This window comes from Microtus oregoni, unplaced genomic scaffold, assembly GCF_018167655.1.
Source record: "Microtus oregoni isolate MIOR12 unplaced genomic scaffold, Mior012 000006F_ref0000085, whole genome shotgun sequence".
Lineage (NCBI taxonomy): Eukaryota > Metazoa > Chordata > Mammalia > Rodentia > Cricetidae > Microtus > Microtus oregoni.
The window spans coordinates 52,161,767-52,180,805 of record NW_024543065.1 but is presented as its reverse complement, the minus strand read 5'-3'; the positions used below and the strand labels follow the sequence as shown (position 1 = coordinate 52,180,805).

Genomic DNA, 19,039 nt, shown 5'->3' with positions numbered 1-19,039 from the left:
GCTCCCACCATGATGATCATGGACTTAGCCTCTAAAGGTGCAAGCGAGCCCCTACTTAAATGCTTTCTCTTGTACCAGCTGCCTTGTGCCTTGTCATGGTGTCTCTGCTCAAACTAAGACACACACCTTGAATCCCTCCCCTGAGTGCCAGGGTCATAAACCTCCACCGCCAGGCTCCAAACTTGGAGGTTGATTTTTTGGTCTTTTTGTTTTGTTTTATTTTGATGTGTGAGATCACAGGATTGTTCTGTGTAGAGCGGGTTAGAAAGGATGACTCATGAAAAACAGCCCTAAGTCATAATGGTGAAAATAATCGCTCCCAGCCTAGGCTGTGGTTTCCTGACTTACCAGCTGGGTTATTAACCAAGCTCCGTATCTGGTTTGTGAGATTCCAAGGATCTTTCAGGTTCAAGGGAGGAGGATGGAGAGATGGTTCAGCTCAGAGGTCAGGAGCAGGTCCTAGGCTTGCAGACACCTTGGGCTTGGTTCCCAGCATTCACACTGGATGGCTCATAGTCACCTGTACTTCAGCTACAGGGGGTCAGATGGCTTCTTTTGGCCTTTTTGGGCCACTGCACACACATGCATGCCCCCCCACATGTATACACGCACATATTTGAATAAGTAAACTTTTGAAAAAAATTAAAGCAAGGGTCTTACGTGCTTGAGTGTTGTGGAATATTATCTTAAGATGTGTTACTTTTGCTTATGGTGTAGAATATTTAATGATGCAAAGATGTGCTGCATTCTTTTATGTTGCATCTGTTCAACTCTGTGAAGTTGTGTTACTTTGCCTGTCTAAAACACCTGATGGTTGTTATGCCCAAATCCGTGGGTCCCCACAAAAGCCAACAGAGGAGACTGAGTCCCGTATGTAAAAGCAAAGAGCCTTTATTTTAATCAAGTTTTCAAACTCAGTCTCTCCGCATGTCCAACATATTGGAATAACTGGAGAGCCCCAAGCTCAATTAGAATTGGGTTTTTATAGTAGTAAAGGTGGGGGTGAGGGGTCTCTGAGGTTCAGGACCCCAGACTGGCTGACATTTGTCTAGGGGTGTCCTGGTGAAGTGTTGGCAGGAATTCCCTTTGAATGGTCTGCTCTTGGGTGAGGGTCAGATAATCTTGGCCTGCCAGGCATTGTCTCAGGGTAAACTACTGAGACTTTAGACTCCATTTAAATTTATCGATGGCCAGAGTCCCAGGTGATAATGATTGGAGGAAGCAAAGAACTTCCTTTCTGCCCAGACTTAGATTATCATGGCTGGCCCTCACAATGGTCTGATAAGGCAAGGCATGAGAAAGAATAGGTGGGACTGACAGGCAGAGAGAATAAATAGGAGGAGAAATCTGGAAAGAGGGGAATCAAGGAATGAGAAAAGAAAGAGAGAGGATGCCACGGGCCAGCCACTCAGCTACACAGCAAGTCACAGAGTAAGAAGTAAAGAAAGGCATATAGAATAGATAAAGATAAAAGTCCAGAGGCAAAAGGTAGACAGGGTAATTTAAGAAAAGCAGGCTAGAAGCAAGCCAAGCTAAGGCCAGGCATTATAAACATAAACCTAGATGTGATTTATTTGAGAACTGGGTGGTGGGCCACTCAAAGAGCTAAGTGCAAAGAACCAAAGAGTAAAACAACCAACACTTTGGTGTTCTACCACTGCCCTGTTTTTCCGTGTAGGGCGTGAGAAAGTGGCAGGGGAAGCGGGGAGAAAGCTGAGGACTCCTTTAAAAGGCTCTGCTGTTCAGCCAGCAGCCTGTGGCAGCTCAGATACTGGCATTCCATAGCTGGGAAGGTTGTGTGCAGTTCCTGGTCATGCTCCTCAGAGCTTTAGGCTCGGGAATCAGGGCCCAAGAAGCAGGCGGAGCCAGCACCAGAGCCTCAAGGAGGACCCAGCTGAAGCTTAACAGTTTAGTTTGCTCACACGGTCGAAAAGGCTAAAATAAGCACAGTAAAAGAGAACCAGACAGAAAAAACTCTAAGTGGATTCTAGTGTGTTTTACAATGTGCATAGGCTTAAGGAAAGAATACAGGTATACAATCATAGAAAAAAATAACTTAAAAAATAATAAAGTCTGTAAAGAGACAGTAAAAGTAATATAAAAGAAAAAAGCCATGTAAGATGGGAAATACAGAGGGAGTCCGTATCCTGGGTTTACTGTGTTGATTTTGAGTTTTTTTGATTGCTGGTAAGCAAACAACAACTGCTAAGAGACCCGGAACTGAGAGAGGGACTGTGGAAATAAAGCAGCCTAGATACTTTAGGAGTGACTTAACTTTCAAGTGGATGTGCTACTTTTGTCCCAACTGCCTGGTCACAAATAAACACACAGAAGCTTACATTAATAACAAATTTCAGCTGGTAGATCAGGCTTATTATTAACTATCTCTTACATTCAAATTAACCCACTTTTGTTAATCTATATATTATCGTGTGGCTTCCCCAGCTGCTGGCTGTCATCACCTCTCCCAACTCCACTCTTCTTCATTTTGATTGTCCCGTCTAACTGTATCCTGTTCAGCAATGGTCCAAATAGCTTTTTTATTAACCAATGAGAGCAATACAAATTCAGAGCATACAAAAGGATCATCTCATAGTGATGTGTTGCATTCTTTTATGTTGTATTTGCTTAAGTCTGTGAAGCTGTGTTACTTTGTCTGCCTGAAACATCTTTAGCCTACTAAAGAGCTGAATGGACAATAGCAAGGCTGGTGTGGGCAGTCCTTCTGTCTATGTGTTGCTTTTATTGGATAAAAAATAAAGAAACTGTCTTGGGCCTGCACAGGGAATAGAGGTAGGCGGAGAAAACTAAACTGAATGATGGGAGAAAGAAGGGTGGAGTCAGAGAGAAACCAAGTAGCCTCCCCACCCCCGCCAAAGACAGACGCAGAAACTTTAGCAAGTAAGCCACAGCCACATGGTGATACAGATTAACAGAAATGGGTTAAATTAATATGTAAGAGTTAGCCAATAAGAAGCTAGAGCTAATGGGAGAAGCAGTGATTTAATTAATATAGTTTCTGTGTAGTTATTTGGGGGCTGAGCAGCCGGGGAAAAAACAAGCGGCCTCCTCCAACCCAAGGCAAGAGAAAGGGTTGGTGGGGCTGGCAGGCAGAGAGAATAAACAGGAGGAGAAATCTAGGAAGAGGGGGGGTATGAGGAGCAAGAACAGGAGAGAGGACTCCAGGGGCCAGTCACCCAGCTCCCCAGCCAGCCAGGGAGTAAGAAGAAAGGTATGTGGCTGGTTTGATTTCGGAGTGTTAGCACCTAGCTTTCATCTTTTCTGACTGCTACCTTTTGTCTCTGGTACCTTCTGTTTGAAGTATGTATATCTTATCTGAGTGTTTCCTAAAGGTTCAAAGCCTTTGCAAAACCTGGTTACAGGAGGACTCAGCACACTGAAATGTCCTGTGATTTGGAGAATTTGCATTGGCACCGTCTTGGATAAGAGGTGTGGGAAGATGGAATTGACTTGCTAAAAGTGTGAACTGTATAACAATAAAAAAGCCCTTTGCAAAGCAGTGATGAGTAGGTTCAAGGGAGTCTGACTCCCTGCAGCTGGAAAGGCTAAAAATTCTTCCAAGAGCGCCCCTGTGTCTTCTTCCCACGGACCCGCGTGAATCCAGACCCGATACAACAGGGGTGGGTGACAAGAAAACCGATCCCAGTTGCCCAGGACCATCAGCTATAGAAGGGTAGAGGCAGAATTTGACAGAAAGAAGTACGCTTCTCCTTGGTCTCTCGGTCTCTCATCTCTGTCTCTCTCTTTCTCTCTCTCCCTCCCTCTCTTCCTCCCTCCATCTTTTTTTCCCTCTTGCCACCCTGCAACCCAGGAAAGTCAGTGTTCTGGAGCTGGTCACTCCAGGTTGTGTTCCAGGCTCGGAGACAGCTGGGGTCCAGCCTCAGGGAACTCAAACAGCTGTGCAAAGCGTATTTATTGATGGTCGCACAAAAGCTGTTTTTGGGAACAAGTTCCTCATACCAAAGCCTTGATCTAATCTGTTTCCTGAAGGAAAATGTCACGCACACCCCCACCCCACAACCTCAGTCCTCAGGGGGCATTGTTTGCAGCACCCAGTAACAGGAGACGTTCCAGGTGTGCCGGGACATCTGGTGACTAAAGCCATGCCAAGGCTGTGCAGAGCCTTCAGGGAAACAGCTCCCTAAATCACAGAGAACAATCGTCATTTTCCACCATGCTCTCCAAGGTCTGAGCACTTCTAGAAAACACCTATTTTATTCTGATGTTTACCCGCGATACGACTCTTCCAGAATTCCACTACACAGGACCTGGCTCACCCCCGAGTGCGGCGATCCAAGCAGTGAGTTGACACTCAGAGAGTCTCTCCTCCTTTTCTCCTTCTGCCTTTCCCCTCCCTCTCTCCCTCCCTCCTTTTCTCCCCATGCCTTCCTCTGTTTCTCTCTTTTTTTTTTTTAATCCCTAGACCCCTGCACCGTTTTGGGGAAAGATCAGCATCTGAAACCTTACAAATAAAAAAAAAATGACATTTATTTAGTTACTTTATGGTGTGTATGTATGTGTGTGTATATATACACGCGCACGTGTGTGTGTGTCCCATGGCATGCATGTGGGCGTCAGAGGGCAACTTGCAGGAATCTGTCCTTTCTTTCCACTACGTGGAAATCGAACTCAGGTGTCAGGCCTGACTGCAAGCATCTTTCTTTAGCTGTGGAGCCAACTTGCTGGCCCTCGCCTCTGAACTTTTTAAGAAAAGCCCTTTAATGCAACTTTGAGCACCTGACTTTGCCAGCACAGGCTGCTCCTGTCAGCAACTGGGCAACATCTAAAGCCACAAACTCGCATGCCCTTTCACCCATTCAGGAAGCCACAGGACGGATACCGTCACATCTGGAGGAAGTAGGTGTACTGTCTCTCGGGCCAGCACATTTTACCGCTTTTCTTGGTTTTATCCGGGTGCTGGAGTGCAAACCCAGGCCATCATGTTTGCACACAGAGCAAACACTTTCCCAACTGAATCGTCTCCCTAGCCCTGAACACAGGCTTGAGAGAGGCACACAGAAGCAAGCACACGTACTGTATGGGTCAGCATTAAGGGACTATAACAAAATACCTAGGTCGCTAGCCTACCCATCACACACAGAAGAGGTTTCTGTGGCTCAGGTTAGTGGGTTTTTTTTTTCTTTCTTTCTTTTGAGACAGGATCTCTCAATATATATAGCTCTGGCTGCCCTGGAACTCACTCTGTAGACCAGGCTGGCCTCAAACTCCCAGAGATCCTGCCTCTGCCTCCTGAGTGCTGGAATTGAAACCACACCCAGCCTCGGAGTGGTTTTTCAAAGCCAAGTTCAAGACAGAGGAACCCCCTTGGGCCAGTGGTGAGTGGCAGATGGGCCACGATGTGACTGAAGATGTGACTGTGTTGAAGAGTTTGTGTCACAGAAGAGCCAGCCACCGTCCCCAGGGAAGTACAGAACTCTCTGATAGGGAGGTCAGAGTGGCTCAGTGGGCCCAAGGGCTTGCCTCTAAGCCTGTGGACCTGAGTTGGATTCCTAGAGCCCACATGGTCAAAGGCAAGAACTCATTCCCACACGCTGTCCTCTGACCCTCACATGTGAACCACAGGGCACACACACAAATGAATGCCATACAACAGTATAGGGCTAGGAATGGGAGTCGGTGGAGAGACTGTTTAGCACTCAGGAAGTGCTGGGTTCCATCCCCCAGCAGAGTAGGGACCAGTCTGGTGGCGATGCCTGCCTGCTGTCTCAGCACTGGGAAAGAGGTATCAAAGGTTCAAGGTGTTTCCTCAGCTACATAAGGAGTCTGGGACCAGCCTGGGCTACAAAAGAATAGGACTGAAAACTGTTGTTGGTTGTTTTTTGTTTTTACTCTTTAGTCTTTGGGGGCCCAGCACCCAGATAAATCACACACACGGAGGTGTATTACTTCCTATGAATGCTCAGTCTTAGCTTGGCTTGTTTCTAGTCAGCTTTCCTTAACTTAAATGATAGCATCTATCTTTGGCCTCTGGGCTTTTACCTTTCTCTATTTCTGTAGATCTTCCTTTCTTTCTCTAGCTGGGAGGTTGGCCCCTGAGGTTCTCCTCTCCTCCTTTTCTCGTTTCTTGATTTTCTCCACTCAGATTTCTCCTCCTATTTATTCTCTCTGCCTGGAAGCCCCTCCTATCTCTCTCCTGCCTGGCTATTGGCCGTTCAGTGCTAGACCACCAGGTGTTTTAGACAGGCAAGGTAACACAGCTTCACAGAGTTAACAGATGCAGCATAAACAAAGAAACACATCTTTGCAGCATTGAACAAATATTCCACCGCATGAACAAATGTAACACATCTTACAATAATATTCCACAATGCAAACATTCTTACCGGTCTTCTGAAATGGACACTGAGAGGCAGTCACCAAATCATGTAAATGGCTACTGTGGGAATGTTCAAACACAGATCTTTTTGGGAACCCATAGCCAAACTCCCAGGAATACTTTATTCTCTCCCTATCGTTTTCACCCCACTTAAAACAATTTTAAGGGCAAGAGAGATCTTCCTCCTGAAATTGTACTGGGGACTGACATTCCCCAACGCCAAAAGGCCACACCTGCGTGAAGATTCTACGGCCATGACTACTTCATATTGTAGGGGGTTAGAAGGTAACAGATGCTGTGCCAAATCACCACGAGCCGCCTGCAGCCTCTGAATAGCAGCCATTCCTGGCCCAAATCTGTGTCTGTTCTAGTTTCCTTTTGGGCATTACAGGGAACCTCTGGCTACACATTATCTTTACAAATCACCCATTTGCACCAACTCCGAAGCTAACGATGCCGCCAGATAGCATCTGAGAGCTATCTCAGGGCTCTCCCTTGTTTGGTCATCCTCGTCTGCTTCATGCTGCAGTGATAAAACACCACGATTGAAAGCAGCCTGGGAAGGCAGGAACTCAAGACAAGAGCTTGGAGCTGAAGCCATAGAGAAATGCTACTTACCGGCTTATTCCCTGGCTCATGCTCACGTCTAAGGGTCAGTGCCGCCCACAGTGGACTGTTCACGCCTAAGGGACAGTGCTGCCCACAGTGGACTGTTCACGCCTAAGGGTCAGTGCCGCCCACAGTGGACTGTTCATGCCTAAGGGACAGCCGCCCACAGTGGACTGTTCACGCCTAAAGGATAGTGCCACCCACAGTGGACTGGATTTCCCCTACATCCATTAGCAATCAAGAAAATGCCTCCTAGACATGGCTACAGGCCAACCTAACGAAGGCAATACCTTAACTGAGTCTCCCTTTCCCAAGGTGTATCATATTGACAAGCAAGATTACCTGTCACTCATGCCTACCTGATGTTTCCACTACCGTGGAGCCCTGTTTGGCCTGATATTCACTGCATAGACCAGGCTGGCCTGGGACTCACAGAGATCCACCTGTCTCTGCCTCCTGAGTGCTGGGATTAAAGGCGTGTACCACCTCTAGTTATAGCAGTTGAGCTGGCCAGCATAAATGTGGGAACCGGAGTCCTCTGGAAGAGCAAGAGGCACTCGTTACCCACTCGCCATATCTCCAGTCCCTGGCTTCCTAGATTGTTCAAAAATACTTATATTCTTGCTACTATTTGGCCTTTTCTTCCTCCTGGATCTATTTCTCCTCCACCTCCTCTGTTTACTGTGGCCTCGCCCTAGTTTTGAGACTCTGAGCAATCCACTCATAGAGTCTGACATGGCTAAGAGGCACTTTCTGGCTGGAGCCATGGCTCCGATGGGGGGGAGGGTGTCACTTGCAACCAAGCCTGATGACCTGGGTTCGATCCCCAGGCCCCATGTGGTGGAAGGGAAGGATCAACTCTGGCAAATTAACTATCAGAAGAAATTCCTTTTTCCAAATTCTGACAGACAAAAGCTGGCATTCCCTTGGGGACTTGGGAAGATGATTCCCGCTTGCTAATATAGGAATCATTCTCCCTGCCTCGTGGAAAAGGGACACATGACTATCAACACATCTGATCCAGGCTAGCCGCCAAGCCCTCCACCCCAGCTAATAGGCTCCCTTTCTCCCAGGTTCTCACTCCCTTAGAACCCAGAAGAACCCCCCTTTCACTTCTCCCAGCTTCCCCTGGGGCAGACAACCTTGGCAGTTTGGAATAAATTTTTTTCCTTTTCACTCAGGAAGCAGGTATTTCTGAATCAGTTTCTTTACTGTGCCCTTCACATTCATTGACTTCTGACCTCCAGCTGTTCACCGTATCCACACTCAAATCGAACATATATACAATAGATAAAATGCAATATAGATTTAATTGATTTTTTTTGAAGAAGCACTTTCACCCTCCCCAGCAGGATGGACACTTCAGGGGGATTACCATAGGGCTGGCAATAGACTTATAAAGAAGTTCCAAGTCAGGCGGAGGTGGCGCACGCCTTTAATCCCAGCACTCGGGAGACAGAGGCAGGCGGATCTCTGTGAGTTCGAGGCCAGCCTGGTCTACCGAGTGAGTTTCAGGACAGGCACCAAAGTTACAAAGAAACCTTGTCTCAAACCCTGCCCCCACCCCAAAAATGGCCTTATCATTTGGTTGGGTGGATCTGTGATTAGCTCAACCAGAAAAACACAGGGTAGTACTGATCCCTCGGTCTCCTGACCCCTCTAACGGAATGGGAAGAAAGAGCTTTGAGTGATAGCCTGGACAAAGGCTGCCATCAGTGGCAGACACCTCACCAAGCCCAGACTCTTTCTTGCTAGCTTAGAGAGAAAGTCTGTCACGGCTCAGGAGTCAAAAGAGACAGAGATTCATAAGAGGAAATGGGAGAGAGAGAGAGAGAGAAGACATTTATTACCTCAGACGGTTTTAGGTTTCATAGTGATGTTATTTTAATTAAGATGTATTTGAGGGAAATTCAAAAATCAAAAAAAAAAAAACCCTGGCTTTCCATTTCCCTCCACGGAAAAGAGTCAGCATTGCCAAGCTTGGTTTGATTTCTCCATTTGTGTGCTAATAGGTGTGCACCCACCCTCTGACTGCTCCCACTCCTGCTTGGCCAAGCCCACCTAGACCTAAGCATCAGCTGAAGAGACAATGGCAGCCTCTCACTGCGGTATCACCAGTGAAAGGGTATCTAAGGAAGAAATGGTGGAAACCGCTCATGTAGAAAAAACAATTCGAACTGGAAAAGCGGGCATGGCGGCATAGTGGGCATCGCAGCGTCTCAGGCACTTCCCTCATGAGCTTCATGACTGGGCTCATAGAGCCCACATGCTGGAGGGAAAGAACAGACGCCTGAGGGTTGTACCAAGGCATGTATGGGTGCCTGTACACACACACACACACACACGTATGAAAGTATGTACACAAGAACATACACATACACACTATAATACACACACACTACATACACTCATAATCACACATGACACACACATGAATACTAACACACCATATACACACACTATACACACACTGCATTTATACACACTATACATACATAAAGTCATACATACATACACACTCAGGAACACTCAAGCACTTCATACACACTACATATCCACACACACACATACACACGACATACACACATACTATAAACACACAGTTAAGTACACACAGTGCATACATACATTGAAAAGAAGTTTTAGGGGACTGGAAAGATGATTCAGTGGTTAATAGCACTGACTGCTCTTCCAGAGGACCAGGGTTCAACACCCAGCACCCACGTGGCAGCTCACAACTGTCTATAACTCCAGTTCCAGGGGACCTGACACCCTCATACAGATATACATGAAGGCAAAATGCCAATGCACATAAAATAAAAATAAATTATTAAAAAAGAAAAGCAGTTGTAGAATATACCAAATTTGCACCTTTAATCCCAGCACTCGAAGACAGAGGCAGGCGGATCTCTGTGAGTTCGAGACCAGCCTGGTCTACAGAGCTAGTTCCAGGACAGGCTCCAAAGCCACAGAGAAACGCTGTCTCGAAAAAACAAAAAAAAAAAAAAAAAAGGATATATCAAATTTGGAAACAGATGCTAAAGAACAGCAAAAAAAATAATAAAAATGTCATGGTTGGTGTCAGCTTCCCTGAGAAACTGACTTTTCCGTCTCTTCTTTCACTTCAGTGAGCTCAAAAACTGTGTGAGGCTGGCCAGAAAGAAAGACAAAGGGCCAGAGACCCAGAGGCAGAGCAGCCTTTGTGTGGGAAAGGACTAGAAGAAAAGCTTATGTTTGCTTACAGGAGAGGGGTAGTGGGGGAACTTTTCCCTTTGGCCTGGAGGACAGTTTCCGAGACGGGTTTCTTAGTGTAGCCCTGGCTGTCCCGGAACTAGCTAAGTAGATCAGACTGGGCTGCCTGTCTCTGCCACAGCAATGGGGAGACCCGGAGGAAGGGGAACCCCATTGTCATGACAGCATGGTCAAAGGAGGAACACAGGGGCCACAGAATCTTAGTGTGGAAATACCACAGAAGGACTCAAAAAAAATCCAGAGATTTCCAGGAGGCTTGCCCTCAGATTCCATTCAGAAATCAACCCAGAGCGGGCTTTGTGCGCACCCCCGTCATTCCGTCATTCCTGCACTGCGGGGAGGAGGTGGTGGTGGAGGGGTTGCCACCCCTTTGGGAGTCGCATATCAGATCTTGCATATCAGATATTTACATTGCAATTCATAACAGTAGCAAAATTACAGTTATGAAGTACCAACGAAAATAATTTTGTGGTTAGGGATCACCACAACATGAGGAACTGTATTAAAGGGGTCTCAGCTTTAGGAAGGTTGGGAATCACTGGCCTAGAATTCAGTTTGAGACCAACATGCCCAACATGAGAGACCCTATTTCTTTTAGACACAGGGTTTCACTAAGTAGTCCTGCCGGGCCTGGAATTCTCTATGTGGACCAAGCCGGCAGATCTACCTGCCTCTGCCTCCAGAGGTCTGGAATTTTGGAGGCTTTTTGTCCCCCGTATTAAATTAAATTTATTTTTATTTGTATTTATTTTATTAATTTTTGTTTTTAAAATAAATTAATTTATTCTATTTAATTAAAAAAAATTAGGATGATCTCATATGGCCCAGTTTGGTCTCAAACTCGATACGTAGTTAAAAATGACTTGAATTTCTGATCCTCTTGCCGGCGTCCCCAAAGCGCTGAGATAACGGGTTTACATAGAACACTAGGTGTCTGAGTCAGGTCCTGAGGCTTATTCCACAGCAGACTCCCAGCCCGGGTTTCCTTTTGCTCCCCCGCCCCCGCCCGGACACCCCACCGCCCACCCCCCCTTTTTTTTAATTTAATTGTTGGTTGAGACAAGGTCTCTCCTTAGCTCGGACCCACCTAATGTAGCCCGGGCTGGGCCTCAGATTCACAGCGATCCTAGCCGCTTTTTTCTGAGTTTTGGAATTTTAGACCTGCCCGCCCCTACACTCCCACACTGGGGCGGGTTTACTGCGCCTGCGCAGAAGTTTTTCCAGCCAGACTCCCTGTCATTCTTTAGCCGGCACGGGTTCTGACGGACGTACTCTCCTCAGCGCAGCTAGGTGGGATCCCAGAGTCTCGACATTCGCCGTCCGTGTAGACAAAGGAGGAGCTGAATCGGCTCCCGAACTCCATGAATCAACACACCCCTCTCGCCTGGTCGCCACGGCTGCTGCTACCGGGCCTGCTGCTGCTGCTCCTGCCGGACTGCGCGAAAGCTGGTGAGTAACCCCCGGGCCTGCTCGCTCCCGGTCCCGTGTGCTCCTGCCGCCCCCACCCCCACCCCCAGGCCATCTGATCCCTACTTCGCCGCCCAAAGTTTAAGGTCTGGATTCCGGGGCACAGATTCCAGAAAGATTGGGCGTAATGGCTCACACCGGCCACCCTAGGACCGGGGAGGATGAAGCAGGAAGATTGTCCCGAGTTCCAAGCTATCCTAAGCTCCAGCATAAGGCCCCCCCGATCTCCCTTCCCACCCCCAACAGAAGCTCTGACTCACCCGTCCGTACAACCTTCACTTGCGGCCACACCCTATGCATGAAGAACGTGTGGAGTTAAGTCACCCCGCAGCCCCGCGACTTTCATTCAATTTTTAAGTTGTGTTGGAGACTGAAACCAGCCCCTCACTCTAAGATTAAATTTAATTGTGAAGGGCTCTACCCCTCAGGACGTCTGGGTGCTGTGGTTAGAACCTTGGTCCCCACACATAGCAAACTGGAGCTCAGCTCTGGATCTGCTCCGAAAGAGGGTGGAGAGTGACCGGGCAGTTCGCCACTGCCCCAGTAAGGCAACTCACCCAGAGGGCAGCAACTCAGAGACATTAGTCAGGAGACAGTGGCCCGCGCTTAATCCCAGCATAGCCAGGGCTGCTTTGAAACCTTGAAACCGTGTGCCGAAAAGAGAAAGAAAAGAAGGAAGAATAGAAAGACTTCTATATAGGTCCACCTCTGTTTTGTTTTTGTATTTTCGAGACAAGGTTTCTTTTTGTAGCCCTAGCTGTCCTGGAACTCACTCTGTAGACCAGGCTGGGCTCGTATCCACAGAGATCCATTTCCTTCTGCCTCCTGCGTGCTGGGATTAAAGGTGTTTGCTACCACCACCCGTCAAGGTGCACTGCTTAAGGGTTTAAACCTTGGCACGGGTGGACCGTTGGTCGTTTACATCAATATTAGAAAGTCCATTTTCAGATGCAGAAACTGAGGCCGCAAGAGCAACCCTGCCCAGAGGAGCCCACGGCTCGTCATGGCAGTGCTTGAATTCCCAGAATTTAACTCTGAAGTCATTATCCTTGTCACCCAGAGTGCGTGATACTGTTTTCAACTAATGTTGAGAGCCAACTGTGTGTTGTGCTAATGACAGAAAGAGTCTCACAGAGAGCCTACCGGGATGGCTATGAATCCACCTTGTCATCTGATACCTGTGTGGTATCCTAGCAAAACCTTCTGTGCCTCCATTTCCCCGTTCATTAGTGGCACCTCTAGCCCAGGGTAGTGATGTACACTTTTAATCCCAGCATTTAGGAGGCCGAGGAAGAGGTGAGCAGGTCTCTGAGTTCCAGGCCAGCCTGGTCTATATACTGAGACACTCTCTCAAATAATAATAATAATAATTATAAATAAGAATGTAAACTAGGTAGCTGGAGAGATGATTCGGCTGTTAAGAGCACTAGCTGGTCTTGCAGAGGACCTGGGTTCCGGTTCTCAATTCTCACATGGAAACACACAACCCTCTGTAACACGTTTGGGGATGTAAATCTGCTGCCCCCTTCTGGCCTCCATGGGCACTGCACACATGTGGTGCATATGCATACATGCTAGCAAATTAACATACAAATAAACCTTTAAATGAATTGAACTAATAAGGCCTCTGGTTTCACAGCTTCCGGTGTAGCCGTGCAGGTGCTCACTAATGTGACTGGCATCTTGAATGAGTCTACCACCTTGGTATGTAATCTGATGTCTACTGAGAATGTGACAGTCACCCAAGTAACCTGGATGAAGAAGAAGCCAGATGGCTCCCGCTCTACCGTGGCTGTCTTCCACCCCATCAAGGGACCCAACATCCCATACTCAGAAAGGGTGACGTTCTGGGCCACCAAGCTGGACAGGAATCCTTGGAATGCATCTCTGGCGATTTCCCACGTGCAAGCCGAAGATGAAGGCAGCTATGAATGTCAATTTGCCACATTTCCCACAGGCAGCAAGAGCAACAGTGTCCATCTGCGGGTGCTTGGTAAGTGTTAGGCTGAGGAGAAGAAACCCTGGGGCCAGAGGATCAGGGAGCTAGCCAAAAGCAAGGAGGCTTGGGTTACACCCTTGGGACACGGAGTATCCTCTAAGTCAAAAGATCCAGGCAGGGTCCAGGTAGCCCAGGCTAGCCTGTAGGTAAGGATGACCTTGACCTCCTGACCTTCCAGTCTCTGCTCCTGAGTGCTGGGACTAAAGGTGGCACCACCACCACCCAGGGGAGCATTTCTTTTTAATGTATTTAAGTGTACCAGGCTTCATCCTTTTGGGCCACCAACCAGCTCCCAAATCAAGACACAGAACCCTATTAGTGTTGAGTGCTCAGTCCGGCTTAGGCTCATTTCTGGCTAGCTGTTTTAATTTAAATTAGCCTTTCTTTCTCCTTATCTAAGTTTTGCCTCGGGGCTTTTTACTTTTCTTTCCTTCTGTATATCTTACTTTCTTGCTTCTCCTGTCTGTCTGTTTGGCGACTGCCTGGCTTCTTGCCCCAGGTATGTCCCCCATTTTCTCCTCCTTTTCCTTCTTTTCTAGAGCCTAGATTCTCCTATTTATTCTCTTCCCACCAGCCCCACCTATCCTTTCTCCTGCCTAGCTATTGGCCACTCAGCTTTTTATTATTCAATCAGGTGCATTAGGCAGGCAAGGTGAAACAGCAACAGATCTTTACATGAGTGAACACACATCCTTACATCGTTAAACAAGTGCAGCATAAGCAATGTAACATATCTTTACATAAACAGTTCACAACATATATATATACAATATAGGTAGATATATACAGTGTGTGTTATCTATCTATATAACACACATGAGTGTTTTCCTTCATATATGTCTTTGCACCACCCGTGTGCCTAATGTGGAGGAGGCCAGAAGGGGGTGTTGAATCTTTGGTGTTAGTTGTGAGTACCATGTTGGTGCTGAGAATTGAACCCCAATCCTCTGGAAGAGCAGCCAGTGCTCTTAACTGTTGAGGAATCTCTCCAGCTCCCTCCCAGAGATCATTCTGACAGCTTGACCTACGTATTCTTTTTTATTGTTGTTTGATTGGTTGGCTTTACAAGACGGGGGTTTCTCTGTGTAACAAGCTGTCTTTGCTGTGAGAGACACCATGACCACAACAACCCTTATAAGGAAATATTTAATTGGGATGACTCACTTACAGGTTCAGAGGTTCAGTCCATTAGCATCACGACAGGGAGCATGGCAACCTGCAGGCAGATGTGGTGCTGAAGCGAGAGTGCTTTCAAACCACAACAGCCCTGGCTGTCCTGCAACTCGCTCTGTAGACCAGGCTGGCCTCGAACTCACAGATCCGCCTGCCCCTGCCTCCCAAGCGCTGGGATTAAAGTGTGCGCCACACAGGCCAATGACCTGTATGCTCTTTTTATCTCCCTTAGACAGACATGTCTACAGATATCTGACTCTTCAGGAGCAGGATTGAGGCTGTTTTTTTCATTATATTTTATTTATTTGTGTGCCTATGCATAAGTGTGGTGATGTACCTGAGGCTGTCAGGGAACAAGGTGCAGGAGTTGTCCTACCACGTGGGTCCTGGGAATTTAACTCGGGCTGTCGAGCTTAGCGGCAAGCACCCTTATCCACCGAACCATCTTGCCAGCCCAGAGCTAGGATTTCAAATTGACCAGCCCATAGCCTGTAAATTGTCCCTTCAACACCAAGCATAGTGGCAGGAACCTGTATTCCTGCCACCAAGGAGTTTGAAGCTCATGAGCCCAACCAGGGCTACACAGTGAGATCTTGTCAAAAAAAAAAAAAAAAAAAAAAAAAAAAACAAGGTTAAGGCGCTTGCTTCCTCCTGCTACTGAGCAGCCAGTAAAATGACGTGTCTTCAATGGATCTTGCAGCCCGACCTACAAACACTGCAGAGGCCCTGACGCCTTCTCCTACCTGGAAGCTTCAGGACTTAGCTAAGTGCACCTCCACTGGCGGTCGCCCTCCGCCGCAAATTTCCTGGCTCTCGGACCTAAAAGGAACCGAAACCCCCGAAATCCGTGAAACTACGGAGCTAGGGCCCCAGCCAGGCACCTTCACAGTCACCAGCTTCTTTTCCGCGATGCCCTCGAGACGTGCCGATGGCAAGAACATCACCTGCAGCGTGAAGCATGAAAGCGCCCCAGAGCCGGAGCTGCTACATGTGACCCTTTCTGTGCCCCTTTCTGTGCCCTGTGAGTATGTCTGCGCATGCGCACAAGCCCCAGGCCGCCTCCATCTCCCCGCTTTCTACGCTAATTCATCCACCATTTGCTCCCATGCCTTAGACCACCGGCTTGGAGAGCTGGCATTGTCTGTGCTATATGGACCCACTTACCTTTTCTAAGTCACCCACTGCTTACCCAGCGTGGTCCCCTTGACCCATTGTCTATGCTGATCTGCCCGTTCACTTTCCACTATCCCAACCATGTCGACTGCCTATGTTGACTCCGCCCACAGTTTGACCCTGAGTCCCAGGTCAGTGTTCACACGGTCCTCCTGGGTAGTCTACACGGCCTGGTGCTGTCTACACTGGCTCGTCTCTGCGTTCTCTCCACATGTAGGTAGCTGTGATTTATGTATGGATGGAGCCTCACACTCTGTGCCCAGGGTCACCTCCCTTGCCTAGCCTTGTCGACACCGCCACCTGCAGACTTACTCACAGAGAGTCCAGCCAGGTTCACCCCCACAGAAGTAGCCTCAGGAAACCTTGACTGTTTCAGATTTTCTAATGACCGTCTTAGTTCAGCACCTTAGAAGATGCCGGGGGATCTGGCTTAGTTCAGCGCCTTAGAAGACGCCGGGGGATCTGGCTCAGTTGGTAGACTGCTTCTCTAGTGTGCACCCAGGAAGCAGAGGCCAGATGTTCAAGGTCATCCTAGGGCTTGATGGAAGTACATTCAAGTCCAGCCTGGGCTACATGAGACCCTGTAAAGTCTGGTGTGATGGTGCACACGTAGAATCCCAACACTCGGGAGGCTGAGTTCAGAGCATTCGAATTTGAGTCCAGCCTGGGCTATGATACACTCAGAAACAAACCCAAACTCAGTTAACGCTTGTAATGGATTTTTCCAAGAGATTAATATTTTTATTATTTATGTGTGTATGTATGTATTTGCGTGTCTAAGGGAGATACACTGCACATGTGTGGAAATATTATTTGTGTGTGTATGTATGTATTTACGTGTCTAAGGGAGATACACTGCGCGTGTGTGAAAATCAGCCCTTCACTTCTCCCCTTCCACCGAGGAAGAATTGAGGCTTCACATCAGGTCTGGTGACAAGCACCCCCTGAGCCATGTCGCTGGCCCAAGGTCATCACTTTAATGTGTGAATGATTTCTTAGACAGTCTTGGTGAGATGTTTTACATTCTTCTTGCCAGGCTAAATCTTCAGAATTGTGTGTCTTAGACCAGGCATGAAGCCCTGGGAGTCTGTGTGGCTGGTGGTTACCATATTGGACTGTGGGGATTTATCTACACACATGCCCACGCATGCATACACACACACTCTATCTATCTATCTGTCTGTCTGTCTGTCTATCTTCCTAGCTTTACCTTAATATTGCCCCCTAATATCTTTGGCCTTGGTTCCTAGAAACCAGCTATGAACTATGCCCCTACTCAATAATTTACCGTCCCATATTCTGTCTCTACCAAGCCCATCAGCAGTATCAATGCAAGATCACTTTTCAGGGGATGAGTTGAGTGAGATAGGATCTCCCAATATAAGCCAGGCTGCCCTCGAACTCATGATCTCCTGCCTCAGCCTCCCAAGTGCTACGATTAATACCTGGCTCCTATACACGGTCTTGAGACATCCTACACACCTTCCTTCCCGCCATTGCCTACCCTGGGCTCTCTCTCCCAGGATTTCTCGGAGCCTTGAATGTGCTCCTGGGTGTTTGGGGTGTCCAAAAAAGTCTTTACACACGGAACACCCAGGATGAGCCAAGGGCTGTTTTGGGAAACACACTTAAAGAAAGGACCTGTGGGAAGTCCCCTTCGTGTCCCCTTGACTAACGATGCCCTGGGCTAATGCCCAAAGTGCCAAGCTGTTCCTGCTCAGGAGAAAGCCCTCAGACACTGTCCAGATCTCAGCCTTCATGTCCGTTCTCTCCAGATCCACCTGAAGTGTCCATCTCTGGCTATGACGAAGCATGGCCTGAGGGTCTTACTGATGTGGCCCTGACCTGTGATGCTCGAAGCAAACCAGAGCCCACTGACTATGAATGGAGCACGTGAGTGAGGGGACCTGGGGCTGGCTGTGCGGGAGGAGGGCTGTGCTCAGAGCCCACCAGCTATAGATGGAGCTCTGAGTGAGGGGACCTGGGGCTGGCTGTGCGGGAGGAGGGCTGCGCTCAGAAGCCACACGTCAGAGATTGGTGAGAATACAGGAGCAATAAAAATAGAGTTGGGCGTGGTGGTGGCACACACCTTCAATCCCAGCACTCGGGTGGCAGAGGCAGGTGGATCTCTGTGAGTTTGACGCCGGCTGGTCTACAGAGTGAGTTCCAGGACAGCCAGGACTACCTGGTGAGACCCTGAATGAATAGTGGTTGGAGAGATGGCTCAGAGGTTAAGGGCACTGGCTGCTCTCCGGGTTCAACTCCCAGCACCCACATGGCAGCTCACAACTCCAGTTCCAGGGGATCTGATACCCTCACACAGACATACAGACAGGTAGAAAACCAATGAACATAAAATATAAATAAATTTTTAAAAATATCAAAACAGGTAGAATCATTCTATATTCCCAGTAAAAATTTCTTCTTGTGACTGGGATTTTCTGAGGTGAGCTGATCCAGGCCATAGCCACTAGCTCTCCTGGGATTTTTTTTTTATACCACACCCCTAGGGATTCCCCATCTCTGTGCAGGTTGAAGGTCACAAAGTGCTGGGACAATGGCTTAATACTGGTAAGTCCCTGGGTGAGCCCTCATGGGACAGAAGCAAAGATGTCTGACTTACCCCCAGATGTGGGTTCCTGACTGCCCCGCCCCTGAAGCCTGCCAGTCATCCCGGTGTGCAGAGCAGGAAGTTAGCCCCAGAGCTGTGAAAGCTCCAGATTGGAGGCTGAGGGTGTTGGAGATGGCTCGTTCGGTTGAGAAAGTGCTTGCTGTACACGCATGAGGACCTGAGACTGATGCCAGCACTCACATGAGTAAAGACCTCATCTCTGTTTATAACACGCTCACATGAGCATCCATGCCGGCTGCGCTCACACGAACATCCATCCATGCAGGCTGCTCTCATATGAACATACATGCAAGAAAAGGGTGACTTTCTTTTCTTCAGTGGAGGCTGGAATCCAGGGTCATACACTCTAGGAAAATGCTTAACTACTGAGCCACAC

The 19,039-nt window shown here is 48.0% G+C and overlaps 1 protein-coding gene across 1 annotated transcript in view; it reads left to right on the top strand.

Annotated features, from left to right (window-relative positions):
* LOC121450223 (poliovirus receptor-like) overlaps window positions 1-19,039 on the top strand; it is a 32,058-nt gene that overhangs the window by 3,834 nt on the left and 9,185 nt on the right. Inside the window, exons 2-5 of the mRNA XM_041655069.1 lie at window positions 11,506-11,668; window positions 13,326-13,679; window positions 15,559-15,879; window positions 17,807-17,924. Coding sequence (XP_041511003.1) covers window positions 11,581-11,668; window positions 13,326-13,679; window positions 15,559-15,879; window positions 17,807-17,924 — 881 coding nt within the window. The 5' untranslated portion in view covers window positions 11,506-11,580. The remainder of the gene's footprint in view (window positions 1-11,505; window positions 11,669-13,325; window positions 13,680-15,558; window positions 15,880-17,806; window positions 17,925-19,039) is intronic.